This window comes from Pagrus pagrus, assembly GCF_965226575.1.
Source record: "Pagrus pagrus genome assembly, chromosome: 4".
Classification (NCBI taxonomy): Eukaryota; Metazoa; Chordata; class Actinopteri; order Spariformes; family Sparidae; genus Pagrus; species Pagrus pagrus.
The window spans coordinates 6,683,701-6,706,715 of NC_140188.1; the positions used below are offsets into that span (position 1 = coordinate 6,683,701).

Sequence of the window (23,015 nt, forward strand, 5' to 3'; positions counted from 1 at the left end):
CAGCAGCAGTAGTAGTAATTAAGGTAGTAGTAATAGTAATAGTAGTAGTTGTTGTTGTAGAAGTAGTAGTAGTCGTCATAGTAATAGTAGCAGTTGTTGTAGTAACTAGGGTTAGGTCAGATTGCTTTTAATAGTTACAGAATAGAATTTAAATGGCAATGTTTGTAATTAGTAATGCTATCCACTGGATTACTAAAAATGTAATCTAATACTTTTGGATTACTTCAGAATAAAACATTGAAAATCTTGTAATTTATACCCCCCAAAAAATGTTTAAGTTCCACAATTATTCTTTTTCTTTCTTTAAACATTTCACAACATTTTCAGTGTGAATAAAACACATTAGACATATTTTACAGTTGAACAAATCAAATTGCCCTTAACGACATCAGCATTGGAACAAAGGACAGATGTACAGGACTTACCTTTGCAATGCAGAAGCATTTCCTCAAAATGTTCATTTTCTATTTTCAGTGTTGATAAAAAGAATAAAATCTTCCAATATCCATAAATCATTAATAGAGCACTTCTGTTAGACCTCCTGTATGTCTGACAGTCTTTTCATGGGAAAACAGAGCGTTGGTTGTCATGAAAAAAAAGTTTCCTTATTTTAAATTTGCAATATTTAAATATGTAATCAGGTAACCCCTAAAGCTAAACTGGTCTGATTTTATATAAAAAGAAAGATATTTTGCTGATTTATAAATAAAAAAGACATAAACAAATATACATAAAACATAAAATCATCTCTATCATTCAAACCACTCATCTCTGGTGGGATGTGCCGACCTCAATTCTCCAAAAATCAGAGACAAACTCTGTGGCTTCAACTTTCAGCATCATTTATTTACAGCAGAAAATATACAAACCACAACCAACATCCAGACAACACATGCTGAACAGCTGACCCTCACCCCTCTGATACACTGGAAAACTGTTTAGACCTTAGCAGTACTACGAAGTCTAAATCTTTTTTTCAAGCTTTACAAAGTTTTAAAATAACAAAAACTTTTAAAATAGTGCAGCATGCAAATTTGACATAAAACAAACAGTGTATGGGACAAAAATTCAAACTGTTTGTGGTTTCATTAGTGTGGATGAAGCCTCGCAGCCTGAGTTTAAATGTAACTACAGCGTCAGTAACAAAAGGCTGAATTCACTGTCGGCTCCGTGAAACCTCATGATTACTTTAAATATATTACATCTATTGACTGTTACGATACTACTTAGCACAGTTTGTATTAGTGTAATTTATTTTACATAAACAAAAGATTTTACAGATTAAAGTTAGTGGGTGGTGGGGTTACAGACAAGTTGTAACAAAAGGCAGCAACTTTAGAAAAATCACAATTATTTACAAAAAAAGGACATAAAATGCTTGAAACTGTTGTTTGTAAAACAAAGATCCGGTTGGTTTATGATAGGGAACAAAAGTCACGATGTCCCACTAATTCAAACATTGCCCAGATTTAATAAACACCAGCTGCTTTAATGCATCATATTTACAAAAGAAGTCACTGGGCAGAAAACAGTAACTTTCTGCAGCACAGTCGTATCTCCCAATGTTGCCCCGATAGCTGAAAAGGAACAGTTCACCGAAAAATTAGAGAATGAGAGTGTTCTTGGGTGAACTGCTCCTTTAGAATGCAACAAAGCTACGTGTACCGTGTTTATTTACAAAGCCTACGAGTACTTTACATCCGAAGGCAACTTTAATGCTACTTCGACAGCAACTCTGGCAGTAAAGCAACATCTCTCGACACACAATTCTATTAAATTGTACAGAATTTGGCTTCAGGTTACATCAATAGATTCTCTCAGTGGAACATAAACAACAAAACCTTTCATCGTAGTGTTCGTTTAAAAAAGGGACCTTGTGGCATTTTCATTCTTTAGTGAACAAGCATACCTCGATGCGTCGCATTCAGATTTTAGCTGCCCTGGGAATCTGCACGCACTCACAATCAGTGTTAATTTATATAATCATTTAATAATGTCTGGCTGGCTGAGACACTGACGTATATTACAGCTTGAAGAGGTTCACAGCGACTGTCTGTGTTCAGCATCACTGATTGTACTTCATCGAGTTCAGATGTATGTGAACTAAAAAGTGAAAATGGTCCACTTACAGATTACACATAGAGCCTTTTCCAAAAATCCAAAATGTGCAATTATATACAGACAATATATATATATATTTCACAAATCTCGCTGGTGATAAAGCAAAATCATGAAAGGTGTAACATTCATTTGGGTCACAGGCACTGTAAATACATCCTCTGAAGTGATTAGCAGCTTTTTTCTTTTGCTGGTTACAAAGGTGCCGTTCTCCGATGGAGACAACACTGGTCTATTTTGATTGCAAACAAATCTGCGTAGCATCATACCTTTCACACCTGTCTTCCTCATAGTGTCATGTTACAGGTTATTCAGAGCACCGAGTTGCATTTCTCCGAGTCATACTGCTCATGTAAAAACCGCGAACAAAATTGTGCTTGCGACACAGTTTAACTTCTCAGGAGCAAAATACCTACAGACAAAGTTGTACCTTTGAGGTTACCTTGCAACACAAAAGGAGCACCGAGTGATACAGTGACATTCTCAGCTGGGTCTTAGAGGTATTATTTGCAGATTATTAATGCATGCAATTAATTAAGGTTTGAAATAAAGATATGTGGATTTAAGAATAATCTCTCGTTGGATTTGGACACAGAAGCCGGCACTGTGACGAGTGAGTAGCATTTACCAGGACATCTGCCAAACACATGCCAAAATAAAAGAAAAGATGATCCTCATGTATTTATTAAAATGATTTTTGTAATTCAAATCTTTTCTGTAAACAGCCAACATATAAAAACAGGTCATTTCAAACTAGAAATGACCTTGCAGTAACAAACGCTGAAAAAGTTCAATTAAGTTACTACAGAAAAAAATGAATGGGATCATCAGTCTGATACCGAATACTGTGGATTTATAAAATTTAAATACATTTTAAAAATTGCTCTATTATGTCTCAATAAAACTTTGTTAAAAAAACTTTGCTTTGGCTGCTGTCCACAGAGTGAGTTGTGTTTAGTCATATCAAAATGCAAAAAAATAAAAAATAAATAAAGTCTTGGTTTTCAGCTTATTCATTTAGTCTTTAAAAATATCAAACGGACAAATTATCTTGCATTTTTGTCCAGATTTTGTAAACTACTCATCACTCTGGTTGGAAGAGTGCATTAATGTCTCCATATGTCTCCCAGATTTGCAGCTATTCCAAAGAATTTAACACGTGTCGATGTTTAATAGGCAGAAAAAGATTAGTTAACCTCCCGCTTCAGGAGTCTTCGTCGTCGTCGTCGTCTCCGGTGGCGCTTTGTGCGTTGTGTAAGAAGGCTTTCTTCTCTGCCATGGGCTCTCCCTTTATTTCGCAGGCTGGCGTGTAGCGGTCAGACCCGCCCTCTGTGCTGTTGCGAATACCATAGCCGAAGTAGATAATGAAACCTACAAATGGTGTAGAAACATTGTGGCAAAAGACATTAATTCCTTTCCAAAACACAAGTACAGAAGAGATAATATTTAATGTTGTAGGCCAAAAGTACCTATAACCATCCAGATGCAGAAGCGCAACCATGTTCCTCTGTCGAGCTGCATCATCAGGTAGACGTTGATAAACAAACTAGTGACTGGGAGAAAAGGCAGCAGGGGAACCTGTGAGGAGAGAATATGTCAAAAGTAATGACATTACAAACCTATTTACTGAGAAAAGATACAATCAATTTGTAGTCGTTTAGCAGTTTAGGTCTGAAAAAAAATTCCCTTTCCTCTGCTTGCTTGCTGATGTTTGCTCTGTTAATTGTATTTTACTGCACTCATGTTACAGTAGTTGCCCTGCAATAAAACTGGGCTTATTGTTAAACCTTCAAGTGCACAAATGAGATGTGGAGAGTGATTCACACAACAATCTTATCACATTCTGATGTCATAATGTACGTCAGACTGAAAAAGTGTGAGAAAACTCTCTGGTGAAAGAACACACTCTACCTTGAAGGCAAGCTTGGCCTTGCTCTGCGGCTGTCTCCACACAATGAAGGTGAGAATCAGGCAAACCACCAAGATAACGCTGAGAACTGACAGTGACCAGGGCGCCCACCCTCCTTGAACAGCTACAATACAGAAGACGCACACCAAAACACCTGCAGGGAAGAAATAAAGACCGTACAGAGAGGTCATCAGAGGAAGTTCTGCGTCTGTAACCAGGTAAATCTTCTATTCAGTTTCGTCTGGACGTTGTGTGTGTTCGTGTGTGTGTGTGAGAGACTCACCAAGTATACTGGTGCAGATGTTGACAGCAAACCCAGACAGAGGGGACGGCTCTGTGTTTGAAGGGTTCAGTAGATTCCTGATGGTGAAGCGGTCCTCTGGCTGCGGTAACATGTTGATGTTCCCCTCGTTGTAAGATTCACCCACTTCAGTTTCATCCTGAGTGTTGGCCATCTCATAGGCCATGCTGGGGACTTCAGGCTGGTACCTTCAGACAGCAACACACACCACACTTAGAAACTGCTATTTACTGCTTTTACTTACATAATGAAGGCTTTAACAGATGTTAAATTAACATAGTACAAATGATTAGGATGATTCATCACTGTAATCTAATATGCATTAAATGGACAGTAATTTCCACGAGGAGTCTCCTTATCATGATAATGAAAACAAAAGACCTAGTTTGATGAGGTTGTGAAGCAGCGTGGGATCACAGTGAGGTAATGTATTCAATTTTATCCACGTTACATCTAGTGACGTTTGTCTACTTCCTCCCTCACATACTGATGTATCATCTGATGTTCTCCAGAAGTTACAGAGACAGGAGACCAAATGAAACGCACCCCTACCTTCGATTAAAATGACAGATTTTGGGCTGTCGGTCAGTGGGTCTAGTATGGTAGGACCTTCTAAATTACTTGACAAACTCTCAGTGGCTACTCTCAGTGGTTTAAAGACTACATGTTTGATATCATCGAGGCAGCTCAGATCATCGAGCATGAAATGGAAAGTGAGGGTGTGAGTGTCTGAAAAAGTTGCTCACAAATCTGGACTGACTGGTCTGACTAGCATTGAATCAGGGACGTTATTCCTAGTTAAAGATGTAACTCAGTCTGGTAATCTCCTCGCGTACCGTCAGCCTCCGACTGGATACATAAAGATGCAAGATAAGGACTACCTGAGGACCAACACACAGGCAGCCACCAGGGTGTAGGCCAGCAAAGTGCCGATGGACATGAGGTCAACCAGGTCCTTCAAGTCAAACAGGAAAGCCATCACAGCTGCAGGACACACAGGAGAGGGATACACAGAGTCAACTCAGACTGACCTAACAGGTTAAAAATGCACAAAGTACATTCACCACAGTATTGTACTTTAAGATAATTCATACAAAATCTACCATTTTACTATTACGGTACAGCTCCAACTATTTACAGCTTCAGGTAATTTTGCCACCATCCTCCTTCCACTACAGGGCACTGTTGCTTTGGGCTTCATCTCAGCTACCTACCAGACAAAAGCCCTGCCACAAAGGTGGAGATGATGGGCGTCTTCCTCTCGCTGACACGTGCCAGAAACGAGAAGAGCAGACCATCGCGAGCCATAGCATAGATAATGCGTGGAAGTGGAAACATGGAGCCAAGGAGACTAAGCCGAGGATGAAGGAAGAAGAAGGAGGAGGAGGAGGAGGAGGAGGAGGAGGAGGCAAAGATTTTTAACTTGAAATAAAGTTTGAGAGTCCGGTTTCACACAAGGCCTGAACTGCAGCCATTCTCAGCCCGAAATCCTGATAAACAACTCAATATGCTCTGCTTAGGGTGTGTCAGCTTTGGACTTGTCATTAAAAAATAAAAATAACATTTTCAAAACTATCTTTATACTGTATGTCCAGTCTGGATTTTGGCTGATGGCTTGTGTTGAGGCCGTGTGCACCAGGAGCGTCTTGTAGGGTCCTGATAGGAACCCCGAGCAGTTAGTAGGTTTAGACTGTGAGCTCACCTGCCACAACACCTGATGTTACTGTAGCTATTAGAGGGGTTTTGGTTCGTGGGCTGATTTTAGCCAAACATTTGAAGAGCAGGCCATCTTCTGCCATGGCCCAGATCACTCTGGGCATTGGGAACATGGAGCCTAGTAAACTAGTATGGGAGAGAGAAAACAAAGCATGCCGTGCACGTGAATGCACACAGTTAGAAAACTTAATAAAAGACTGTTGGCACAAAATTGAAAGCACAGAACTATCTAAAATATTGTTGGATTTTTAAAGGGCCCAAACTATTAAAACCATCCTATCTCACAATTATATACCAAATTAGGAGGGCTCATACATTAGACACGTCTTATTGAATGTTTGATGAAAGTCCTAATCTGGTCACACTTCAAAGGACACTGGAACAAACTGAGACTTTGGAATTGGGTTTTTAAAAAAGATTTTGCTGTTCAGTTTTTAGATAGAGATAAGATATTATAACTTAAGAATCATGATATCCTCAAGTGTATCATATATCATGTCATATAAAAAATCCTTTATGACAGGTTAATGACCAGGAGAATGTTTTTTAATTTAGAATTTCTGAGAAAATTATGTGAAATTTTGTTCAGATTAGATGATAGAAATGAGGTAAGATGAGAAACTGTACCACTCCCAACAGAATGGGCTGTTGAGGTGAGCTAATGTTGAGCATCAGCAAATTTCAAATCCACTCCAAATCTGAGTACAGGCACCATTTTTTTCCCACTTCAAGCACTGTCTGAGTTAAAGTACTGCAAATTAGCGTAGACTATTAAAAGTTGTGTAAATCACTATATAACTATAAAAGCAAATTAACTTATTAATCTGCCATAAAACAATATATACACAACACATATGCTGGGTTTTTGACCACTAGTCATTGCATGTATGTGACATGATTTGTATCCCGGTTCCACTGAGCTACAGATGGCTGTACTGCTCAAGCAAAATCTGCTTTGCAAAAGTCTTGAGGAAATTAATGTTAGACTTCAAGTGTACACGCAAAAAGTGTTTCAGTGGGTCCGCTCCATTTTAAGGCACTGGTGCATTGCCTTAACACGCAACAGCAAGGGCAGGGAAAAATGTTGAAATGTGTGCGGTCTGCCAGCCAGCAGCAACACCCATTTAACTGTCAGCTGACAAAACAAACAATGTTGGCCTACAAGGCAAAAGCCATGGTATCTTTCTTAGCTGACAAATAATTGCCAGCATGGACGGTGACGTTCAGCCTAAATAACATTAATCAGTTCTCTGTCTTATCAATCTGGCTCGATTTGTTGTGTTTGTTTGGACAATGTGGTTGAGTTCAGCCGAATACAGTGAATTCAGCGTGGCATGAGCAGATGAGACGCCTTTGAAATGGTACGCAGCCTCCACGTACATCGGTGTGGAAATGGTGCAAACCCACTGAGTAACACCGGATGTAAACACTTCACTGGGCACCTTTAAGTAAGTTAAGTAACATCAGTATTAGACAAGTGAGTGGAGTATTTTTAATATCACGACTAGTTCATCATAAACACTGAACTAAACAGAAGAGAATATGATTACATTCTATATTCACTGTACTGGACATGAATTATTCATTCCGAAAAAAAAGCATGCAAACGTTTCAAAGTTATCTACGACTGCTCTTGCTGAGAGGCAGCAGGAGAGCCTCTTACCTGGTCGACAAGGCACATAAAGAGCCAATGGCCACTGCGTAAGTGGCTCCATCCCAGCCCACATATGTAAAGGCCACCGGCAGGGGGCTGTTCTTGTCCAGCAGGTAGAAGGGCATCATAACAGTGAGCGCTGCGGACACACCGAAGTACGCCACGAAACAGATGAGGAGCGAGGCCACGATCCCGACAGGAATGGCCCTCTGAGGGTTTTTCACTTCTTCTCCTGAGGAGGAAACATAACAGTCGAGGTGAGAGAGCGGGTGGGGGGGTCATGTGTGATGATTATCAGTTGAATGTATTCCCTCTCACCTGTAGTGGCAATGCAGTCAAACCCTACAAAGGCATAAAAGCAGGTGGCAGCACCAGACAGGACTCCAGTCCAGCCAAAAGGCATGAAGCCGCCCTTACCAAGACTTCCTTGTGATGGTAACAGATTGGACACACTGGGAGTAAAAGGAAGAGAAACCCGTGCTTATTTGAAACACAACTCTGGCATGTCATTATGCAGATGATATATTTTAGGAAAGAGCCCTTCATTTCACCCACTTCAGGCTTGAGTTGCTGGTGGCGTTGAGGATTTCTTCAGGGTTCAAGCTCCAGTTTTTTCGGTCTCCTTTGACCAAGCCAGAGATGATCACAAACAGCAGCACCAGTACGTTGATGCAGGTGAATACTTTATTTACCAAGGCTGACTCCTTCACTCCGAATGCAAGCAGTCCTGCAAGCAGTTACAAAGATGAAAGCCTATGAGTTAAAAAAAGAGGGGGGGAAAAATGCGATAAAACACAAGGGAGATGTCTCTGAGCTGCTCCTCACCTGTCAGAGTGAGTATGATGAAGACAGCAAATATGTCTGGATACTCGGCCAGGACACCCGGAGCGTTCATGCTCATGTATCGCCTGCAGAATTCCTCAATGTGCCGTCCAATCAGCTCGTCGAAGGTTGCGCTCCATGCTCTGGCCACACTCGAAGTTCCTGTGCAGAGGAAAGCATTATTGTAAACTGATCGATATTTGGCGTATAACTCATTTCCTTCCTTATTTAGAGTCTCACCAATGACGTAAGCCAGGATGAGGTTCCAGCCAGTGATGAAGGCCCAGAGTTCTCCAACCGTTACGTAGCTATAGAGGTAAGCTGAGCCAGTTTTGGGCACGCGGGCTCCGAACTCGGCGTAGCATAGACCAGCCAGGACTGAGGCGATGGCAGCGATGAGGAAGGAGAGGACGATGGCAGGTCCAGAGCTTTCCCGGGCAACAGCGCCGGCCAGCACGTACACTCCAGCACCCAGCGTACTGCCCACGCCCAGCGCCACCAGGTCGAACGTGTTGAGGCATCGAGAGAAGTGTGAATCCTCTGCGTTACAGTTTACGACCTTCACACGCAGGAGCTGCTTCCCAACGCCTTTTAATGTAGCCAGAATCATCCTATCTGCTCTGCAGAAGATGATTCACCTGTTGACAAAACAAGACAGGGCAGAGCGCTGAAATTACTATGCATTTGTGAGACAAAGAAGAAGAACAAAAAAGTATGGTGCCATTCTAGTCTCGGATACTGTCTTCGGATACTATAAACACGTATTATAATGTAATAATCATTATTACAACGTCAGCAGTAAAAGACAATGGCAAAACAGGAAAAAGGTGAGCAAAAACCATGATGCTGCCAGTCATTACATAACAGCCGCACAGTTCAAATATTCGGCAGGGTATCATTTACTAACAATCCCAGATCCAATTTCGAAGCTTCTTCTTAAAACAGCACAGACGGGACTGATATAGATCTGCCCAACAAAGCAGACAAGTACTCACTTTCACAACACAACAAACAGGATCTTCTGTCTTCACTGATACAGACAGTTAATAAATCCACTCGACTACTTCCTCCAGACCGCAGCCCAACACTAATTTCCACTCAGCTTCAGATGAATAGAGCTGAGAGAGACGTTTACAAGTGCTGCTTTGACACGTGATGCAGACGCCTCTTAGTGTACAAACCATTCAGGTGTCAAGCTCACAAATAGAACAGTGACACATGACATGGTCTCTGGGCTCGAGAAACTCTGAGCAGCTGTGACGACAGCCATGTTCCCCACAGCAGGCTCGACTCATTATAGTCAAGTCATGAATACAAGACGGCTAGAAAAATACGACCCGGTTGTTACAGCAGAAATCATTGTTTTATACATAATAAAAAGACTTGAATAAAAAAGAAACAAAACAAAAAAAATAAAGAAACAATGAATAAACTCTTACAAAAATAATCTCTCAATCATCATTTATGACCCAATAGAAGAGTGTGACGGTGTCTGTATCTGCAGAGACCCTGCCCTCCGCCTCCATGTTCTTATTCTGCTGTGTTCAGGACATTTCTGGGTGTCAGCTATTGGCCAGTGGGTGTGTAGCCCCCAGCCAATAACAGTGTGCACATTCAGATTGCTAGATCATAAACAGGCATCCAAGAGTTGGCTATGGCAGGTGCTCCTCTGGTCACTTTGAACCAGGGGGGGACGTGCCAACCTTGAATGTTGTGTTTACAAACCGCAACTGCCAAATCCTAATATCCTATTATGGCCCCTTATAGTCCTTTCAAGATTCTTATTAAGAATAGTTATTAAGACAAGTTATCAACAGAATCTTATTTAATAATAGTTTTAATGTCATGTCAAAGACACCTATGTATTGTGGTGAAGAGAAGTTAGCATGCTAACCAGCTAGCCTCTTGCCACTTTTTACCTCAAGACTAATGGTGCAATAATAAACAGCACCAACGCTTATTAAGGTTCTTAAGAAATCTGTAAGTGTTTATAAATGTCTTACAGTCTAACACATAATGTTAAAAAGCATCTTATAAAGGATGTATTACTCTACCATGAGGACCTTCATATGAAACATTATCAAGAAGACAAGATTCAAGGACAACAAGAGCCCGAAGTCCAAGCTGACTGGTTTTATCTCGTCTGTCTAGGTCATGATGTTTCGTTGGGACAACAGTTTGATTAGACATTCAGAAGCCACAACAATCCTGGTGAATGTACATACAGCTGAAAGGCAAAAGGGAAAACTGCATCTGTAAACCAATGCGCGCTTCTCACAATATTCAAAAATGTGAACAGAGTTTAAGCATAAGAACAATATGACTTTGCATGTTACGCAACCTGGAACATTTGTGACATGGCAGCCCGGGCAAAACGGGCGACAGCAGCCAGCAGTCCAGAACTCACCGCAGAGGTTTACTGTAGCACACACGAGATGTGACGTGCAGCGGCTGAGCTATAAACAGGGTGGGCAGGATAGGACCCTGCCCTCTTCTCAGCCAATCATCAGACTCAACACCTGCTGTTGACACACTGCGAACACGTGGGTGAATTTGGAATAGCAGTCAGTCACATGCTCTTCAGTATTTGGCCTCAGGGAAAATACTTTTTCTCCTTCAAACACCTTTTATGTTGCGACGCTGTGATTGTTTGTACTCATGGAGAACCACTTCTGGGTCACAATAGGACATCAAAGAAAGCTTTCCATTTCCATTGATTATCTCCACATAAATTAATGTTAAAGACAACATCGTACACTTAAAGTATAGTTAATTTAAGCTTAGTCAAGCCTTCAAACTGGACCTGCATGTCTGTGCACTGTGCAGTCTGAATTTAAATGATGCTGCAAATGTTAGATCTATTACCTACAGCTGACGGACACCTGCAGACCCACCTGTGTGTGGGAAAAACACATTATCCAAGGATTTGAGTGTGCAATTTGACATTTCTCTGACACGGCTTTGAGAAGAGCTGCAGACTGCCTTTAATTACAATTTTCCCTGCATGAATTTAAAAGAAGACGACAGCAGAGAGCCAATTCAGGCACCACTCAGCTCCCACTCCACGTGTGAAGGGTATTTAGCAGCACTACAAAAAGCCCACCTGCCCTTGTGGTGTAACACGGGACGGAGTAAACAGTGCCATGTGAGGGCGATCGTAAAACAGGCAGCTCACACAAGCAAAACTAACTATCCTTTCCAGGGATTTAGGCCTTAGTGACACCTCAAGGGCCACATTGACCTTGTAGCACAAAAGCTACGAAGGACAGCACTGAACAACAACAACAACAACAATTGAAAGGCAAAAACAGCTTTCACCATTTTCTGAGCCTTGCTTTTGCAGACGGCAGCATCAAAGTAAGTTACAAACAAACACATAATGTTTCCTGCCCTTGTGAAAGAAAACAGGAAAACTAGATTGGCACTCAGTAGAGCGCATACCTCCACCCAGACCCATTTAATTCAATCAAGCCTAAGTCAATAAAACATAATAATATAATACAAGTTGATGGGGTCTACTCTGGGCCGAGACCCATCCTCCATCCAAGTTTCAAGGAAATCTGTCCAGTAGTTTTCATGTAAACCATCTGACAAACCAACCAACAAACAGATGGGTTCAAGTCATGCTCTTCCATTATTCAAGACTTGTATTGTTCTCTGTAACTGCAAGACTCTTGGGTAGTTGTTGAAATGTTCCAAACTATCTTCAAAAAAAAAAGTAAAATACATTTTGGACAAAGTCATCCACAATCTAGAATCGTCAGATCGCCCACCTCGACTCTGCAAGGACACATATCCGCTTTTGTACAATTACATATGATGAAGAGTGTACAATGAACACATTACATGCATGTTGCATCTTTGAGTCTCAATATTTCACTAATACTGCGACTGCTCATCATTATTTTAATAATCATTGACGGATGAACTACAGATCGATACTGTAGTGGCCAACTAGGAGAAGTATATCCTGCCCTTTGGTCAGATAAACATTAGCACAAAGTATCTACTTCAGTCCTTACAATACAATACTGTCATATTCAAGTTGTTACTCAGTATGTGCATGTGTATCTACAGTACAGGGCTACACCCAGTACAGCCAATAATAGTATCATCCATGACCTGAATTGTGAGACGTTGACACTCTAGTTTAAAGCCAGGTGCAGTGTCAAAAACAGTCCTCCAGTGTGTTGGAGCTCAGCTGACATGACCTTGCCTGCTTCAACCTGATTCACTGTTTACTTTATGTTCCTTCCTCATAGTTTCTAATCTGTGACGGTGACACTCAATACAGCATCTACACTGCAACTATCATCCCCAAAACACATGTGATTACATTATCTTCAAACACCTGTGTATGAGTGTGCTAACAGTTAAGGTGTCCCTGCTTTGCAGGAACAGTCATCTGTCTGAGATAAGTGTTACTGGCCGGCACAGTGTCTGGAATACTGCTCCAAAATATTATTTCTAAATGTACAAATTCACATTTATTTGGCAGGTGATCGCACTGTGTGTTTAAAAATGCGTCAATGCTTGTTTGAATTAATTTGCATATTTTTGAAGCAATTTTCAGCTGGAGCAGCAGATAAACAGCGACCATTACCGGTTTCTAATACATCAACAAACTAACACAGTGTTTGCACACTCCACAGGTGACACTCTGGACGCTTAACAACCGTGTACAAACTATTTTCAAATGTTTAACAGATATTTTAAAAAATACCCCCCTTTTTTTGCAGCATTTCCCCCGTGTCAATGTTTCTGGGTTAAAAGGGTCAATAGCCAAAGTGTTTGATGTAATTTAAAATCTGAAAAAAAGCTAAAAATCCACAGTTTCTTCCACAATTCAGTTCTGCAAGTGTGATAAACCCATGACAGGATGGCTGCTCCTTCGGGCTTCATTTACATACCTAGCCAGTATCAATTCGATGTGTTTCCTTTGACGAACACTGTGCGTCATTCTCACACTGGATGCGGTAATGGCGCCTATGGTGTGAAATTTTTCATCAGACTCAAATATCAGCTGTTGGTATAGCACAGGATGTTTATAGTGCACGTTTTAGTCTGGTCAGCTTTTTATAGTGGCACTAGTTTCTTGGATTAAATAGTGTTTCTTCGTCTGTTTCAGGAAATGTTGTGTATTTAGGGAATTGTCTTTGTATTTCCTTTCTGAGATATATGTACAGTAGCCGTTAGAAGGGATATAGTACTATATACATATACATACTAAAACACAATGACTTTGGAAACCGTTTGATTTGACTAACTCAGACCTCTGGAGCCTTTTATTAGCTTTGGATGAATATTGCAATTTTGTGCATTGCAAGGACCATAAAGTTTGATCCATGCGTTATTCCCTGAGAAATGAATGAAAAGCTCCAAAAATACCCTATCTCACAAGAGAAAAATTCCTGTATCTGCACCAAAAGTTCATGGGCACTATTCTGGACCGAGAACCACCCTTCATCCAAGTTTTGTGGAAATCTGTTCAGTAGTTTTTGTGTAATCCTGCTGACAAACCAACAAACTAACCCACCACACAGGACACGGATGAAAACATAACCTCCTTGGTGAATGTAATAAAATGGGTCTCTTCAGTCTGAAATGATCCGTATTCTAATATTGTTGCACATGAGGACAAAATCAGAGTCGGTTACATTAGGAGCTATAAGTAAAACATAAGTAGTAAACATAAAGTTACTTGAATTTTAAATTAAATAACACAAAAATAATAACTTCATTTTAATCGCGGAGCTTCCCTCTGTAACTTTTCAACAACTTGCAACAAAATCCAACCAGTACTGAGGCAACTGTATGGCTAAAATGTGATATCAGTTTGTGGAAATTGTCTTTTTTTAATTTTTTATAAGTCAAATTACTTGTATTTCAATTAAAAACATTTCTCATACCAGTGTTTTATGTTTTAGTTGGATGTATTTGAAAGCAAGCATCTGTAATCTGTTATTGTACAATACTTTTTGATGTATCTGTGCCTTGTCCGATTGTCGATTAAGACATTTTAATCGGCCAACGGCGATTAATCAATTAATCATTAACATCCCTAATTTTGAGTAATTCAATACCAAATGTAGGTAACACTAATAGCTTCACATAGTAGCAGATTAAGGGAGTAAAACATGTTTAATCAAAGTCTTCATTATGTACACACATTAACGTTTAGGTCGTAATAATTAATAATATTGATGAAAAATGTGCAAGAATGTGTTACGTTTATTTACAGGATAGGTTCATACGAGTTCACACACACACACACACACACACACACACACACACACACACACGCCTACAAACACACACGCGCGCTGGAGTGACGCTCCTTAAGTCATTCAGCGCTATAAAAGGGAATGTTTCTCCTCGTGCTCACAGCTGGAGCTTTTCAAACTGTAACACATCCACACAAAACTACTTCTGATTCACTTTTTAAATGATGTATCGCGACTAGTGAAGACTTCTGCGCCGCACACAGCTGCTTTAAAGTCTTGCTGTAGCAGTAGCCCTCAGGTTACATTGCATCAGCCGGATGGCTCTTCCTCCTCTCTGCCCATGTGTGCACTGCCTCCCCTCAGACGGCTCTAAAGCAGCCACGCTGTTGCTCTCCTCCTCCTCCCCCCTCTTCAACACAACTCCACAGTCTTAGAAAGGCGACATTTGCTTGGAAACAACTTAATTTGACGGAAAAAGTCAAACTATTAAACTTTCTTACCTTCTTTAAGAAGACGCCAAACACAAAAAAGCCGCTGCCTCTCTTCAGTAGTGGAACTCAGATCCTGACAATAGTCGCATGGATCGCTTTCATCAGCCTGGAAGTCCTGACATGTGGGAAGGACACACACTCACAAACGGACGGACAGTGTGAAACCCGCCCAGCTGTTGCTCCACCCGATTACTGAAGAAAAAAACGATTGTAAATGGGCAGCCTTTCTGCAGAGATCACCTGCAACCACTAGATGGCGCTCTTTACAAGCAAAAGCCCTTTCAGCGCCTAGTGAGGAAATCTGAGCCATCCTGGATGGTGATGAGAAACAGAAAAACATACCATGTAGTCCTTTGTTAAATAAATATATAGGGATTCTGCATTAAAAATGTCTAAAAACTACCAGACCTTTGTTAGATATTTGTTGAGTTGTGTACCGACATTATCCCAAATGTTTCCAACAATGGTCAAACCAGAGAAATCCACAAGTTCACTCAAGGTAACGGTGCGTTTCATTTGGTTGCCTGCCCTGACTTCTAGGATTGAGAAGTCTGCGAAGGAGACTAAAAAAATATGACTAAAACTTAAAACATCACCTCGTCTGAGAACATGTGATGTTCATCAGCAATGGTGTGTTCACCAATCTGACTACAGGATCATCTGTGTTCATTTGCATTACTCCTGCAGTGTTTATCTGCACACAGACAGCCAGATTACTTTACTGCACATTAGCTACAAGCTAACATTAGAGTGTGTTTTTGTGTGTCTAAATTCAGGTCAACCTTCAGTGAATTCAGCACTCACCAGGGACTCTGGTTGTCTCTCTTCTTTCCCCTCTTCTCTCAGTAAGGTTCATAGATTTTAATAAAACCTAGATAGGACAGCGCCGCACAGCCTTGCTTCTAATCTGGCCCAGTGGCCACTCGCGTGATTGCAGGGGAAAATTCCTCTTTGACCCAAAAAGCATTTTCCCCAAAGACCGCCATTATAGAAGACACCTCAAACTGCAAACTAGGTTGATTATGACTCTTTCTATTATGAGTTTTTTGATCCATGGAGGTTTTATATTACAGTCCTCCAGCGGGGAAAACGCCACTGCACATAATCAATGGGCAGAAAACTGTTTTGGCGTCTGCGCTAGCCGAGATATTCCCATTGGATGTCACCCCGCTAATGGAGGTCACCTCCATGGATCGCGGCTGCAGTCAGGTTGATAAACAGGAGTGAAGATAAATCCAAAAGTGAGCTGTCCTCCTCTGTAAACTATTCCAGATCAGAGCAGAATCTGACGTGACTCTGGGTGTTTATGCCTCCTCTCTAGCAGGCTTAGCTGATCAGAAGCTACGCCACCCGCTCAGCCAGCCCTCCAGAAACAACACTTTGCATGTCTTTTGTTTTGTTTTGATAGAGAACCCTCCTGCAGCAGAAGTTCCATATCGTACATTTGATATGAAATTTGGCTCAATATCACAATGTTTATGTTGACATCTTCCCCTGCCGGTCTTCCTTCCTTTCATTGTTACGGTACAAACAATCTGTCACATCTTGCTTGTGAAGTTGCAAAAGTCTCAGGAGGGAAACAAAGCCGTTACGCTCCATTCTCCGGGTTTCCCGCTGTGGCTGTGGAGCGGTACCATGTCGTGATCCTCTTATTGCTGCCTGAGTCCTGATATATAGGCCCAAAATCTACACCATGGATTTGGGATTATCAATGCACGGGGATGCTTACAGACTGCTCAGCATACAAAAAGGAAGTCACTCCAGTCATGACTAAGCTCCATCCAGCCTGGGATGGAAAGATTCCTCCCAACCAGATCAGTCATTTTTAGGCCCTGCTGGGACGAGCTGCAGAGGTTGATGAGATCAGTTGGATATTCGGGCTGCTTCATGATTCTCTTCTTTGCTTTGACTATAACTAGTACATGTATCAAAGCTTACGAAGACATAATTGGTAAGAGAAGTGCTGTATATGCTGCCTTATCTGACATTTCTAGATTTATGGTTGACTGCCGCTCACCCTGTGGGCCAATTGTGGATCGCCTTGATAAATGGGAGTCAGCACTCTAAGGTGATTTTGAAAGTAATGCAGTTCCTGTGGGAAGTACTTCATAAGAAATATTAGCACCTTTCCCTTCAGCACCTATCGCTGCATTTTGCTCCTTTTAGATACAGTATCTGTACACTTGGTGGATCATTTCCCACTCCATGAACTTATCTTAACCACCTTCATGAATGAGAGCGGCTGAATTTTGTATTAATACAGTTTCTAGTAGTGTTTCCCAGCTCTGGTTCTCAGGGGCTTGAGGACTGATGGTTTTCATTCAAGCTGTTTAATGAGGACTGAATAGACACAAGATACCAGGAGAATGCATTTAATTACCTTGTACAATAGCAAACAAGTGGCTCTTTGGGTCCCAAAGATCTGCATTGGAACCAGTCATTGCAAGTGTTCTGCATAAAGATGAAAAACTGTCTTGACAAAGGGAATATCAACACACTCTGCTCTGTGCTGGGCCTAACAATAGTCCCACCACACACACTGATCTTCCTGTCTTTCTTGCTGATGCCCACTAGACGAATTGAGGGAGAATGAAGGAGTGATCCGTTCCCCCTTGTTAGCCAAATGACCAAAATGCATACCCCTTGTTAACCTGCCGTCCCCCTTCTCTATCAGAGAGAGGCAGAGGTTGTTTAGTTGAATATTATGTTTATCTAGTCTGCCTGCCTTAACCCACAAACTGGAACTACTCGGTGTGTGGATCTAGGTTTTTATTTTTTATCAAGCACCCAACCTTTTTGTGGCTCCGGGATGTTCGTGTCTTTTTGTCATTTCTTATCAGTCCAGTTTGCCTGAATCATTGACCCTTTATCTGACTGAGGTTTGTGCACATTAGAATCTATGGCCCCCGACCACGGCTCTGAATTATCTGTATCGTGACTGTGCTGTGTATTGACAAATCCATGGTGCTGAAGTAGCAGACGGATTTGTAAATTGCACGTTTTTCTCTCCGTCCTGCCCTTCCATCTGTTTCGTCTTGGATCTATAATATTCTCTAAACTATATGCGATAAATACTCAGTTCACATGAAAAGCAAAACGAGCTCTTGTTTTCATGGTTTGGGTTTTTGGTCTAGTTATTATTTACTGTTTTATTTTGTCAGTTCTCACCTCATGCATCATATTTTGCTCTTCATTTCCTCTCTTTGTCCTTTTTTCACCCGTGTGTCTTTTTTATTAATTAGTCCCTGTGTATTTAAGCCTGTGTTTTTCCCTTAGTCTTTGTCTGTTGGTTTCATTTGTCATTTGCCCATGTCAGTCCTGATTTCTTTGTTCTCCATTCCTGTTTTGCTCCTCGTGTTCACTCTGTGTTCCCAGTGCTTCATTGGTTTGTACTTTATTTAGTTTTTATATGTTTTGTACTTCTTTAATTCTTGGTTTCACCCCCGGCCAGCTTCTTCTGTTCTACTGCCTTTTGTTGCCAGCTTCGTTGTTGACAGCCTTTTGTAACTTTCATGCTGGTTTGAGTATTTAGATATCCGCCTTTTTATTAAAGCTGGCCTTTTGCTCTTTCACCTGCCTGCCTCTGAGTGTCTTTTGTTTTTGATGAACTTTAACACTAATGCCATCTTTTGATATGCTCTTTAAATTGAATTATAACCATGAACTGCATTCAGATGCGCACTCTTCTATGACATGTAGATCATTTACAAGCATCTCACTGAATAGAAACTCAATAAAATTACAACCCTCTGCATGCACAGTGCATTCTTCTGTCACATGTTCAGCCCAAACTACTGCACCATCTGAGCCAAAGGGTAAGTTTTGATTATATTACTTGAATAATAGTTTTTATGACTTTTCAGCAGATAGTTGCTGAAAGCGAAGCACAGTTTATAACTTGTTAACACCTTCTGCTAGTTATTGCTCGACATCCCACTGTTACCATGTGGGATGTAGTTTGATTGAGAATGCTCATTAAGTAGTGTTAATTCATCTATTTCCATTCATTCTTGTTATGATATGGTATTCCCGTTATTTCCCATAAATTCCATAATATCCCGTCAGTTTCCATAAGGATGGTAGCTGGGGAGGACAAATGTTAGTGGCCAATTTCTGTTTTTAAACGTTTATTATATCTTACACATTAAGAGGACTTCATTGCAGATTTCCACACACTTTCTATACTAATTGGGGAGGAATTCAAATCCAATTCCAGTGCAAGATGAGTAGGTTAGTATGCATGAGGTGCTGCATAAGCTAGTGATCTATACATACTGGTCACTTGGCCTTGGAAGATGGTTGCCTTTATAAGGCAATGGTCATGTTCTAAGCAAGACATTTCATGCCATTTAATTTCCACATGAAAGGAGTGTCTGACAGATCACACCATCAAAAGTGTGAGGACTGACCTTCACTCTGACTTCACTTGATCTTACAGCCAGATATCCAACCAAAAGAATCCACTGTATGTAATTCCATATGTTATTCATCTATGTTAATCGAGGTAAGATCAACGTTTAGAGTTCCTCTATACTTGCTTTATTCTCAGTAGTATACAGTTTTGAATAAACTTCTCCGAAACAGTAATTTATATTGGCTGCATCACACTAGTGTGACCCATTCTCACCCTGAACTGCTTGGATACACTGTCTGTTCTCAGCCTGCTTTATCCTGCGTGCCAACATCTTGCCTGCCTTATCGCCCGTTTTAAAATGTTTGTCTTCTGAGTCAGAAAGGAAGCAGTTTCCTCATGTATAAGCTTCTGAAGATCTGAGGAGAGAATTATTTCAGGCAGTATTGGAGGCAACCGCCATGTGTGACTCCTGCAACCTCCTGCACTCTTAGAAATGAAGACGTTCACCATATTATATAGAAGGCTGAAGGTATGGAGAACAGCATCAAACCATCCTAAGAAAATACAACTAGCTGGTCTGAGAGGCATCAGGCTCCATACTGAGTGCTCCAGGCTTTCAAACCCGCAGGAGTTGACTAAAAAACCACAGGCTACTTCAAAAATAATGAACGGTACACATACTGTTCATTATTGTTGTGTTTAATTTGCAGAACATTGACTCAGCATGGGTTCAAGCACCTTTATACATTCATACTCATGTTTGAAGGTGTAATTTGTAAGAAATGGTCAGGTAGAAGGTAGGTAGGTAGGTACAAAGGTAGCTCCAAAACTATAGGGGGCAGCATAACCGCTGGTGCTGCTCAGTATACAATTTGCTGTGGCGACCAGCTGCTGTTAACAAGTAGCTCAGTTAGCCAAGGAGCTAAGTGGCCCTATAAGTTGAAGGGAATCTGCCTGTTTGACGACAAGGGGTATGGAGGGGATTTACAGCAGCTCTGACTATGACTCTGGGGGCAAGACGACAAGGCAGGTGAAGAAAGATAGAGTCGGACATCAGTGGCGGGCAAAAGCTGCGTGTAGAGCCAGAATATTTTCACATCTTACTCAGAGAATTGAGGATTTATTTCAACCAAACAGAGGTAAATGTGGAAAAACAAACCAAGTATGTTTTAGTGAGTTTTATTGTGTTCATGTGGAGTTTGAATAAAGAGTGTTTCATGCTGAGTTAATGAGACAATTAAGCTCATCTTAGCTTGGTAAAAGAGAGGAACTTGGATTCAGACAGTGTATTTTTGTTCATTAAGGAAAATAGGTGTAAGAATATTTCCTCTCTTGACATTTTGTGAGTTTATTCTGTTAATTTAATAGACTAATTAGTTATCACCTCTTGTGGTACAAAGTGGTATTATGGGAAAGCACAGGCTAGCTGGTTAGCATACTAACTTCAGTACTCTACAACAGAGTACGTAGACATCTTGGACACAACATCAACTTTGCTGGGTTTTTTCTACACTTTGTTGATAATATTAGTTCATTTTTTTGTTTGTTCTACACAACATTTCTGGCCATGTCCTACTTATTGCCCCTTTAATCAAATGTGACAGATTTGACAGAATTGCCAAACATTTTCTCTTTATTTTCAGATACTAGTTTTCTCCGCTGTTTGTCTAATGTCACACTGAAAGAAAGGCAAGTCATCTGATACCGTTAAGTTTAGACCCCTTGTATCATGGCATTCAATGACATTTGCCATTCAAATGCTATTACTTCATATTAGAGTCCGTGTTCTTCTAAATCTTAACGGCCCCTTGAATTTATCCTTGAAATTAATCATAAAAAAATGCCACATAACCAAACAAACACATCACTAATGAATATCATTAATTTACATTTCTAATTCCTTAAGTGCTTGTCCCAGCCTAAGCGAGCATTTATCTGGAGCGCTCAAGTAACAGAATGGAATATCATCGCAGGCGGTTTGTATTAGAGCTGCAGCAGCGTGAATGGTGAAATCCCTCCCTGACTTGTGCAGTCTCATGGGTCACACTCTGCAAACACTGTCTTTGTGCATGTCATAGCCCCAATTCTGACTTTGACAATATTGCATTCTCTGGGATCTTCCCTCCAGGCATTTCTATCCTTGTGAGCCCATAAGAAATACAAAAAGACAAACTGTTACAACACAGAATACACTCGGTGCTTTCAGGGCTACTAATGAAATCTTCTGATGCACAGCACAACATATACTGCGTCCTGCATATTTCATGGCAATCATATCCACAGGGGTTGCGCTCAACAACATAAACACCTCTAAAATTCAGTGCAACACCACATGAAATAGCTGTTTACTAACAGCTATTGTGGACCTTGCAGTTCAGTTTTTGGTGCGACTGTTTGAGGAAGGTGTTGATATAACTAAGGTCAGTTCTGAGGCCATAGTTTGCCGTGGTGTTGCCGTGAAGTGTTTTCTGCTATTTTGTCCACTGTGTCGACCGTGTGGATTGGACTGCAGCCATCTCCTGTGGCAGCACATGAATATTATAAAGTAACTGAGGGCCACTTTTGGAAAAGACTCGAGGGTTTTTAGGGAGGTGGGGAATGGTTTATTTTTGGCATTTGCCTTTGTTAGCTACTTGAGAGACTGTGACACCACAAAAGCCTAAAAAATTACCACAGAATTGAATCAGCACCTTTGTTAAACCACCTCGTCAAAAGCTTCATTGTGAACTTCCCAGACTGCGTTTCATGGTGCAGCTGCTATTAAGAAGGTGCTTGCATCGATGCCAGATAATCTGGTCTAAGTAGCACAAAGTGTGGATGCCTAGGAAATGTAAAAGTATTGTGGTCTGATGAGTTGTCTTTCATCCCCCTTACATCATGTTGTGGGAATCACTGAGGCGGTTGCTCTGTATAGTCCTGTAACAACATTTCACAGCTTCCCTGGTAGCCAAATGGGAACTTTATGTTTCAGTGCAGAGAGCAAAGAGGATTCCTTCTTTTGTCATCCTGAAGATTTCTGGCTTTTCTTATTGAAGTCTGGCCCAGTATTCTGCTACACACATTTCACAGGACCTGTATCTAATGGCATTTCAAGGAGGTTTAAAGCCACTTTTGAAGGAAAAAGTAGTAAAGAAGTTCATTTTTGGATACATTGTACTTTTTACCTGTGACCATTACCACGTGTATGTTTATACTATCAGCACTGTATCAGCCATTTTCTACACCTTGTGAAAAGAAAGACGTTAAGAACAATACACAATAAAAAACCTCTGTCAGTATCTGAAATGTTAGGAACTGACTTACAAAATGGCACCTTAAAGGAACAGTTCACCCCATTATCTACTCACCCCCCATACTGAAGTCGGGTGGACTTTCATAATCCATGAACATTTCTGCAGGTTCACAGCAAAACACTGTGACAGCATT

The 23,015-nt window shown here is 40.9% G+C and overlaps 1 protein-coding gene across 2 annotated transcripts; it reads right to left on the reverse strand.

The window, feature by feature from the left end:
- Positions 1–825: 825 nt before the first annotated feature.
- On the reverse strand, positions 826–15,382 carry LOC311256348 (high affinity cationic amino acid transporter 1-like). 2 transcript variants are annotated; one of them, XM_084351326.1, is made up of 12 exons: positions 15,245–15,382; positions 8,761–9,158; positions 8,524–8,682; positions 8,254–8,425; positions 8,017–8,150; positions 7,708–7,930; positions 5,543–5,679; positions 5,210–5,312; positions 4,311–4,516; positions 4,030–4,181; positions 3,588–3,696; positions 826–3,489 (listed from the first exon to the last, which is right to left on the reverse strand). In XM_084351326.1, the coding sequence occupies exons 2-12, from the start codon at positions 9,128–9,130 to the stop codon at positions 3,323–3,325; spliced, it is 1,932 nt and encodes a 643-aa protein (XP_084207452.1). In that variant the 5' UTR covers positions 9,131–9,158; positions 15,245–15,382; the 3' UTR covers positions 826–3,322. The 2 variants fall into 2 exon arrangements, with proteins under 2 accessions (XP_084207452.1, XP_084207451.1); XM_084351325.1 differs by lacking the exon at positions 5,543–5,679 and adding an exon at positions 6,031–6,170.
- Between the last annotated feature and the right edge of the window lie 7,633 nt (positions 15,383–23,015).